At 44.6% G+C, this 9,927-nt stretch overlaps 1 protein-coding gene across 2 annotated transcripts in view; it reads left to right on the top strand.

The window, feature by feature from the left end:
- Window positions 1-9,927, top strand: part of ANTXR2 (ANTXR cell adhesion molecule 2) — a 77,810-nt gene that overhangs the window by 721 nt on the left and 67,162 nt on the right. For both annotated transcript variants that reach the window (XM_053939923.1, XM_053939922.1), the window contains exons 2-6: window positions 9-80; window positions 2,511-2,582; window positions 8,268-8,349; window positions 9,301-9,408; window positions 9,508-9,576. In XM_053939923.1, coding sequence (XP_053795898.1) covers window positions 9-80; window positions 2,511-2,582; window positions 8,268-8,349; window positions 9,301-9,408; window positions 9,508-9,576 — 403 coding nt within the window. The remainder of the gene's footprint in view (window positions 1-8; window positions 81-2,510; window positions 2,583-8,267; window positions 8,350-9,300; window positions 9,409-9,507; window positions 9,577-9,927) is intronic.

Here is a 9,927-nt window from a genome sequence, read left to right as displayed (position 1 = left end):
CCTTGTAGGTCTGGGAGCGTGGCGATGAACTGGAGAGAGATATTTGATTTTGTAAATCAGCTGACAGAAAGATTTGTGAGGTGCGTGGTGCTGCTTGTGACACCCGAGGTGATGCTGGAGTAATTCTGGGCTGTGTTAAATCCACCCCCACCCCGGTCCCCGGGCTTTTGTAAGCTCAGGGGATGTGTTCCACAAACACATTAAAAGTTTGGCTTCTAAGACCCAAACTGCTGGAAAATATTGGAAACTTTTACTTTATTTTCATGTGCTTGGAGCTCAGTAGAAAGGTGACAATATCCTGTCTAAATAGTCACTCTCTTAAATTACTCTCAGATGTGATTTGATGTTTTTTTTAACTTGTTTTTCAATATACCATTTGCCTGATGGAGTACTGCTCAAATTCTGTGTTTGGAGATCTGTATAAAGAGGCAGTCTTGAACACATGTTAACATATGCGATAATATATAGTGCAGGTCAAAAGGAAGAGAGCAATGTTAAAGCTCAAACTCAGAGGAAACCGTACCATGTAACAGTGCATTTGTTGTACTTACATATAATCAACTTTGTTACTGTCAGCAGTGTTGTCGGGCAAGTCCAGCTCCTCTTGAAATAGCTGCTGTAAATCCTGGCTGACTGCTCTGTACAAACAGCTGAGGATTGCAGTGCTTTGCTTTAAAAAACCCTACAACAAAATCCAGAATAAACTGAATGAATCCCTCACCACACAGAGGGAGAGATGGTGTGGTAGGTTTTGCTGAGGAAAACCCAGTGCAGAGTGCAGTTATAATCATGGATTGCTAAAAAAAGGATCCAATTAGGCTTTTGTAAGTAAAGATCGCTTATTTTCATCTTGTAAAAAGTAACTTTTCTGTAAACTTATGTAAAACTTCTGTCCAGGGGGCCACTTTTGAAACTTTTGAAAGTTGTTTTGTAAACTCTGGAATCACAAAAAAAAAAAAAAAAAAAAAAAAAAAAAAAAAAAAAAAAAAAAAAAAAAAGAGCCTGATACCAAAGCAGGACTTATTTGGGTAGGTGGTAAAACATTGGCCCACCCTGAGAGGGTGGAAAGATTTCAGTGGAAATCTTTTGGTTCAGCATCTTCTCCAGCCAAGTGACACTCCCTCTTGCAACGCTTGTGTGGTGGTCTGGCTGCATTCCCATCCCAGTGTCCGAGTGCTCACAGAGGAGGCATGGACAGGCTGGCTTGTGGAGAGAAAGGTTCTTTGGGGATCCTGAAGAGAAGCTGGCTAAGCATAACTTGGAGGATATGGCACGTGGGGGTGCATCTCCAACAGGTGCTAATCACTAGGCAGGGATGCAGTTGCCAGAGGGTGGGATTGCAAGTACTCAGTTTTGTTCGGTGGCTCAAAAGGGTGATAACACTTCAGGTTCTGATTTATTTTAGAACCTCTCAGGTTTTGGTATGCAGAGCCATTATGGATAGACTGCAAGCCTGGTTTTTAAACCCGAGGTCTGTGCACTTCTGTGCAGACTTGCAGCACTTACATTCCCTTGATGGCAATAGTTTTAAGTTGCATCAGTGCCATCAGTGGGCTGAAAACTTATGGTCATTCAACTTTTCAGGTGTTAAGTCCTTACTTACCATAACCTGATTAATTAATGCTGATACTTACATACAGTAAATTACAAAGTTAGTGAATATATTAAAATTGTGATGAATGAAATTTAAAATCATGCAGGAGAGGTGTTACAACTTACCTTGTGAAAATTCCAGTCTTGGGCCTCCAGAGCATCAGGCAACTCCTAAGAGTTTTCCACTGCTAATTAGAGATTCCCTGCAACCTTGTGCAAAGAGACAGGTGACCTTCTTAAAAATAAATTAAAAAAAAAAAAAGATTGAATTCCTTAATCAAATCAATTCATACAGCGTTGCTTTTTACCATGACATTTTCCTGGATGCTTTTAGGGAAGAAGTTTTAAAGTCTCACAATTCTCTGGTCAGAGAAACAAACCCAGTTTCACTCTGGTAGACCCTGCATGCTGCTTTCTCTGGGCTGAGAGACTCAGTAGACACTGCTTCTGTGACTGTAAACATAAACAAAAAGCAGAGTTGGAAATAGGCATTGTGTCATCCTGAAAGAAAAGGGGAAATTGCCAGGGTCAGTTTCAAAGATGGGAAGTGTGTCTGGTTAGTACCCACAGGAGCAAGAGGGAACCGAGTCATGTCCCTGCCTTGGTGTTATACCAGAGGCCCTGACAATTCCAAAGGATCTGTGCTACCTTCTGTGTGTGGGGTGGCCACATCACCGGAGTCTAGTCATGTGGGAGAGAGTAATAATCCTGCTGCTTTGTTCCCCAAGCGTCTGGGTCAGGAGAAGAAGGGCAAAAATGCTTTAAATCCTCTCATTTGGGGTTTGTAGTTCAAAAGCACGTTCCTAGGAGGCTGGAGGATAAAGATCATGTGAATGAGACCTGAATAAGTGAATGAAATGCTGTGCATCAGTATGTTTCTCTGAAATGTATTTTTGTCTTCTTTCCCTTTTCTAAAGCCCCAAGATGAGACTGTCGTTTATCGTGTTTTCCACCCAGGCGCATGTCATTATGCCGCTAACTGGAGACAGGTTAGTGCTCTGCTTTTTTAATTCTCCCCCTCCCTCCCTCTGCCCTTACTGAATCAGAGGAGCAGTAACAGAAACAGAACAGCAACTGATACCTCTAAGTGGTGGCCAGTCATGATCTGCAGATCTGATTTAATTTTGTGACCATATCCCTGGATAGCCTCATAAAAAAGGAAGGAGAGGAATGATGGGAAACAAATCCTTGATGTTACCTCTGCCATTGCTTTGCAGAAAAAACAGTGGTAATGTTTTCATCTCTTTGTGACTCTGCATCTCTCTTGGCACAGTGCGAGAATGATTCTTCCATTTGCTTTTGTAAAGCAGCCTCCATAGGAGGATTAGCAGGATTTTTTTCATGTCTAGGAGAAGCATAAAATGGTAAATAAATGTTTGTCATATTCTCACATAAGGTAGGTATTTTGTTTTGTATTTCCTAATCTGGACTTTAGGGCCTGTTTAGACAGTGGGGTTGGTGCCACTTGAAGAGTGTGAGATCTTTCTGATACTGTGGTGATGTACGGGTGTGCCTGAACTTTCAGTGGATGGTTTTGAAGGCATTGGAATTCAAGGCTGCTTACTCTGATTTCTAAAGCAAGTGAAGATTTGCAGCTAGGATATCTTAAGGATGGATGGGGGGCAACAGAAGGAGGAGAAACAGGTAGAGAAGAAAATATTGCAGAAATAATTACCGAACTCACAGAAACTGGGAAATGGTCATGTGGAACGAGTACTCTCAGCAGAAGACAGTAGCATTGCTGTCAGAGTCCTTTGGTGTCCTCTCAGCTTTCTCAAAAGCAACATGACCTCAGCTCTCTCCCTTCTGTCCAGAAGCTACCACCATGCACACTCTTCTGGGTTTTGAACCTGTGGATAAACCATTTAGGAATCGCTCTACCAACCTGTGGCAGGGTGGAAGTAAGGTGGTCTGTCCTTTCTGCTCCCGTTAATAGGGTCAGCGCAAAACGTGGTGTGCTGTAGTTGGTTAGCTCTGCTGTGGGTTTGTTTGTTTTAAACAATACATAACAAAAAATTTAACACCTCCTCAAAAGACCTGCTGCTGGCAACAGGCATGTGTCATGTTACAGAAATGTAGCTGACATCTGAGATGTCTTAAAAACTCAGTTCTGACCCCTCCTGTTTTAGCATTTAAAAAGTGATCTGACTTGAAATCAGCCTCTTCCCCCCATCCGGACTGAGATATTGGATCTGCTCTCTGTGGGCAGAGAGACGCTTATAAGCCATTTTTCCAGATGGCTTGAGAGGGGTCAGGAGAGGACACTTGAGCCTGTTCTGAGGCCTGCTGAAGTCAATGAGGTCCTTTCTCTCCATTTCAGTAGGCTGTCAGTGGCCTGTTCCTTATCAGGCCTGAGAGGCAGCACTGATAGCACACAGACCACTTGAAATGCTGGGCAGGATGCTGGAAGCCTGCCACGGGGACACAAATGCCTTTTTCATTGCTGGTCTGTGGCACACTCGGAGCCATGGACAGAATTGTGTTTTTCTCAGAAGCCTCGTGTAAAGCACAGGAAGAACCTCTGCAGTTCCAATGGGTTCTCTTCAGGGGCTTGGCTCTAGTTCAGGATTGGCTGATGCTCTTGCAAGTATGTCAGGGGAAGCAAAGTGCCACCCTTCTTGTTCAGGGGGAATTCTAAGGAGAAAGGAGAAGGAGACTGGTGACTGTGACCATATGTACATAGGTAAGGATGGATAGATACAGTTGGAGCAGCTGTCCTTTTAGATATTAAAGAAGTCAACAGAAGAAAAATACTGAGACTGTCTGGCCCCCATTGTACCCAACAGAAGATAAGGATGCTAAGCACACTGCAGTTCTGGGGACGGGTGTTTGTGAGGGTGATTATGGGATATTATGGCCTTGGTTTGTTACGTGCACTTTGGACTTGCAGGCGTGCTCTTGCCCTGGCTTACTTGCTAATTCCCAAATGTCAGAAAACCACAATTTATTCCCAGCAGTTAGATCAAAGTAGGGCAGAATTTCTTCTTTGGAAAGCCTTAGGCTTCTGATTGTTTGCACAAAGTTCTTGCTGGGTTTACTGCACAATAAAGCTGTGGGTATAAAGAAAACCACAGCAGAACGCCGAAGCCCCCATATTCCCAAATATTTTGTGAGTGTGGGCAGTGCTGTGACTAACTCCTTAAAGAGAAGTCATTGTTAATCACAGTACACACAGTGCTACAATAAATCCATAGAATGACAACAGCACCCAGGTGGAGCAGCCTTCTCACACAGGTTAAAGCCCATTTGAGACACACGTTTGTGAAGTTGAGCTGGAAACTGTGCAATAAGTGGTAAACAAAGATTGGTGCACTCACCTTTGGGGCTCATTGTTGGAAAGCAAGTGGTTTGGGACAGTGGACACCCTTAGGAATACCATCCAGCTGGTATGATGTTGCCTTTGTTCTCTTTTGGCCAGCTGTCCTGGCCAGCAGCAGTCCAGGTTTCTGTGAGCTGGCTTTGGCAGCACTGACCAGTGCCAGCAGCCAGGACGAGCCCTGCTGCCTCTGCCTGGTTAAACTCCTGCTGGAGATAAAGAGGGATGGTGTTAGTGAAGGTGGAAAAGTAGGACGGTTGAGTATACGACCAACCGTCCCATCCTTGTCCCTAGTCCAGCGGTGCACTGACTGGTCCTGGTTTCACAGGGAAGACATGGACGTGTCATGTGAGCTGCCCCTGCGCGTGGGTCCCAGGCAGCTTGCCAAAACAGACTCATTTGAAGAGTGCATTCTGCTGCATGTATCAAGTACAGCAGAGTTGGCCACTGATGTGGTTTTCATCTGGAGCCCATGCAGGAGGCCTCAGGTTTGAAGCAGAGTAATTATTTTAACTGAATCCACCCTTTGTAGTATTTAAGAGGCCTAGAAGGTATACGCCTTCTCTAAATGATGCATCTGAGGAGGCTCGTGCAAGGTTTCCTTTCACCAGTACGACAGCTTGCCTTGTCAGAGGTGGAGCCATCCCTCTTTTTGTCAGAGAACACTTCCCCTCTTGGTTTCACTGACACATGTGTGTGTTTTCCTGTTTACTGCACATCCTTCCTAGCAGCAAACCCCAAGTACCTGTTTTGTTTGCCTTCGTTTGTTAGCAGTGAGCCTGTTGCCTTGCAGCACACAGCCTCATTTCTCACCATAAATCCATGCTCAGTGAGGGCAACCATCTCCTGCCAGCGCTTGTATGCTCATCACATTGAGATAATTTAAGATTCCAGCACTTCAATAGGTGGAATGCAACACGGAAAAGACATACAGAATGCTGTCCCCCACTCAGAGGAACTAAGAGCACCCATTCTGGGATCTGCACGAATTTTAACAGCTGTGTTTGCCTGGCTGCTGCTGGAGGAGCTGTGAGGCAGTTACAAAGCTTAGAGAGGGAACAGACGGGGTAGCTATTAAAAATTAGTTGTGCCTGTGCTAAAACACAGGAATGGGCTGCAGTGCATATGCTGAGTGGGTAAAAGATATTAAATTTGTACTTATTCAGCCCAAACACAGACAGGCTTCAAGTTGCTGATTCTGTTTTGCCTCTTCCACCTCCATCCCTTTTCTGACTTGCACCACAAAGCCAGTGGCCCTCAGCTGTTCCTGAGCTGTGCTGTGGGATGTCCAGGCACCCAGGCTGAGGGCTCTGCTGTCACGGTACAGATGAGTTATACAAACAGAACTTTCCTGGGGACTTCCGTGGCTACCACATGACCTTACAGAAACTAGAGAAAGGGAAGTTGTGAGAGCACTGAGGAGCAGGAATGGGGTCCTGAGTGCTGTGGCTGGTTGACTGCTGAGTCCCATTCATTATCAGGACAGTGCAGGCAGGCATGAGCCCCCGTGCCCGGCCTTCAAACCAGCCAGGGGTGAGTTTTAGAGTGAGGGAGTCTACCTCTCCTGCTGGTTCTGGGGCCCCAAGTCCAGCATCCACACTGGCCTTCTGATATCCAGACCAGGACTCGCTTGCACTTGACCAGCGTGGAGAATGCGGGGAGCTAGTTGACATCTGGCTGTGTCTGTCTAGTGCAGCTGTACCCTGAGGGCAAGAGATGGTGCCTGATTAAACGCAGCTAAAAGAGCTCACGCTACCAAAGATTTTACTGAAACCCCTTGTAGGCAGAGGCCTGGCAACACCAGAGATTGCTGTGTGACCGGGTCAAAAGGCATTGCAGATAAATAAAACTGAACTGATTGTACAAAAGCTATTTTTGCAAAATGAAATCTGTTTCAGAAAACTGGGACTTGAGTTGCTGCTTGTTTCTTGGCAGCAGAGCACTAACGCCTGTGATGTGCTGCCACTCATTTCTGGCAAGCACCAACTCTGTGGTTTATAATCTGCGTTCGTACATAATCACTTGCAAGTTGTTTCTATAGATGCTGAATATAAAATATTTGGATCAAACAGATTGTATTATCTTACATAACTTGTTCCTTTCCATACATTCAAAGCCACATATCTCTTTTACTCCCTCCCCTCCCTGATTGTATCAGTGGATCCTGTGACAGGGAGCTTATTCCAGCTATGGATTGTACTTTGGAACAGAGCTGCTAAACATAGAGGAAGCCCATCCGTGGAACAAATGACGAGTGGGTGGCATTCAGGCAGTGTGGCATATGCATTCTTTCTCATTTGGTCTGGCCTAAGGAAAGCTTTCACGCATCCCGCGATGTATTTTCCCTCCATCTCCTCACCCCTGCTGGGTTTCTCTTTCTCACCTAGATTTGTCACAGTGTTCTATATATTCTGGCCCCAATTTTGCCCCTTCTTAGTTTTTTGCTTCTCCTTCCCTAGCATGACTTTCCATGGACTTGGCTGAAACTGTGTTTGCAGAAGAATGAAGACCCTCCAGATTTGATTCTTTCAGTAGTCTCTCTGCCTTTGTTCCCCCCACTTGTGCTGATTTCACTGGAAATAATTCCTGTGGTGCAGTCTATCGACTTCAGCCCTTCAGTCTATCCCTTTCAGCCCCATAGTTAGTGAGCATCTTGCAGGTGGATCTACTGTACAGCTTGTGAAAAATCATGGTGCACATGCATTCTCCTGTTAAATCTAAGTGAGCTGTGGACCTGTGTGGGATGTCTTATGAAAGGTCACACAAAAAGGTTGCAACAGTCAAAATTTAAAAACTCTGCTCAATCCTGCACTTTTGCCATGGGAAGAAAAGGTGTCTTGCAAATGCTGCATTTGGCTGAAGTCAATATTTTCTTCAGGGCAAAAGTTTTAATTATTGAAGTTCAGTTCTATGTGATTAAATTCGTGCATATTGGTCTGGAAGATTTCTGTTGAAATAGAACTGCTGTTTTAGGGGATTTCTTCTTTGGCTGCAGCGTGATTGGAAGCAAAGTTTGTTTAAAGTAGCAAAATAGACCTAATGCAATGGAATTTCCACTGGACTATGTAATGTTGAGGCTTTGCCACATCTGCTCCACCTGGACATTTTCCTTGATTCCAGCTTTTTGACTCACTGAAGCATATTGTGTTAGATAGGTCTGAAATACCTGTTCCCACAGCGCCACTTCTGTCATGAACACACAGTCTGCCTCCACGTGGGATCCTAGCTAAAGGCTCTAATTTACAGCTTTTCATTTCAATTCTCCTTGAGGACAAATACCTTTTTTTCAGTTGATAAATTACACTCTTTTCACCCTTAAGGTCACACAGACAGGCTCTTACCTTTTTTTCGTTCACAGAGAGAAAATCAAGAAAGGTCTAAAGGATCTGGAGGAGGTGAAACCAGCAGGTGAGACATACATACATGAAGGACTAAAACAGGTGGGTTTTACTCATCTTCTTGCAATCAGCACACCCTCTGTTCTCACCCTTTGGGTAACAACCTGTAATATAAATAGATTGATGTTTTATCAGTCTGCTATGCTCAAATCTGTCTGGTTGCCTGAGTGGTCCCAGGGTTGCTCACACTCTGCAAATCCCATGCAGAAGATGACTAGCCATCACAGCAATCTGCCATGTGGAGTGTCTCTGACTCGCTCCTTCTCAGAGCACGGGTCTGTGTGGTGGATCTCAGAGCTCAGCCAGCATCCCAGTGACATGGTAAACAGCCACACGCAGCTCTGTAAGGCTGCGGGGCTTGCGCTGCCTTCCAGAGCGCTCTCCCTGGGGAGAGTTTACACACAGAGCAGTGATCCAGAGACAAATGCTCTTCATTTTGGACTATCTTAATTACGGAGTTCCCAGCTGCTTATATTTATTTTTCTTTGTACAAATAATGCAGTTTTGATGAAAGCCCTGGCCCTGAAGGTGAGGATCTGAGCTTTCACTGTTACAGACAAGTCAGTTCTTCCCCTTTGACTGTAGAGCCATGTTTGTAACCAGGATCTGCACAATGAAAAGCCAGGCAAAGGGAATTTTGTTGCTATTAAAAAAAAAAAAAAGTTTTAAAGCCATTCTTTTTATATCTTGGAATCTACTGACTGCGTTGAAATCTGGGAGGTAGCAAAGGAAATCCTAATGGTGGATTTGAAGAGATCTGTCCTGCAAGAACTGCGTATAAGCAAGGGTTGATAGGTCAGTGACCCCAGTGCTTTGGAGATGGGCTCAATGGTGGCTGGAAAGGACCGATGAGGATTTTCCCTGCTGGTAGTGAGTTCAGGGGAGGCAGAGGATTGTCATGAGAGAGATGTTGTATTAGATGCTTAGAAGATGCATCATGGTTAAAAGTTTGGGTGTAGTTTTAAGGTGGGTAATTTATTTTGTTGTTTTCAGGCCAATGAGCAAATTGCGAAGCAAGGAGCCTCAAGGTTCTCTAGTATCATCATTGCACTGACTGATGGCAAGCTGGACGGTCAGATTCCCTTGTATGCAGAGAAAGAGGTGAGCATGAGGTGGAAATACATGTCATGCTCTGCAGAGTTTGGGTGCTGCCTTGTTGAATTAAAAAAATGCTTATTTCTCTGTTCTATGACACCACAGGCAAAGAAATCCAGAGAGCTGGGAGCGAGAGTTTACTGTGTTGGTGTCCAGGATTTTGAACCAGAACAGGTATGAATAAGAACTTTGCTATTATAGAGTACTAGGCAGTACCTCAACCCAGAGTTCTACAGAGTTAATGTTAAGTAGTACGGAAATTTAATTTTACTTACATTAGGCGGTATAATGTCTTCTCTGCCTCAGGAAACACACTCAGATGTATATGTAGACATAAATAAAATGTGTGGGTGTCATGCTCACTGCCAAGGAGACCCGTTGGAAATCCCCTTGTTAACTGGGAGCTGCCAACGAGAGGGTGCAGGCAAGCCCTTCTCATTGGAATGGCAACCAGGTCAGGGTAATGATCACATGAACAGAGGAGCTGTAGATTCAGGCAGCATATATGTAACAGTCTTGGGATAA

The sequence above is a fragment of the Vidua chalybeata genome, chromosome 4 (assembly GCF_026979565.1).
Source record: "Vidua chalybeata isolate OUT-0048 chromosome 4, bVidCha1 merged haplotype, whole genome shotgun sequence".
NCBI classification, from domain to species: domain Eukaryota; kingdom Metazoa; phylum Chordata; class Aves; order Passeriformes; family Viduidae; genus Vidua; species Vidua chalybeata.
Note: the sequence above shows the minus strand (reverse complement) of the source record. Positions and strands in the feature narration are given on the sequence as shown.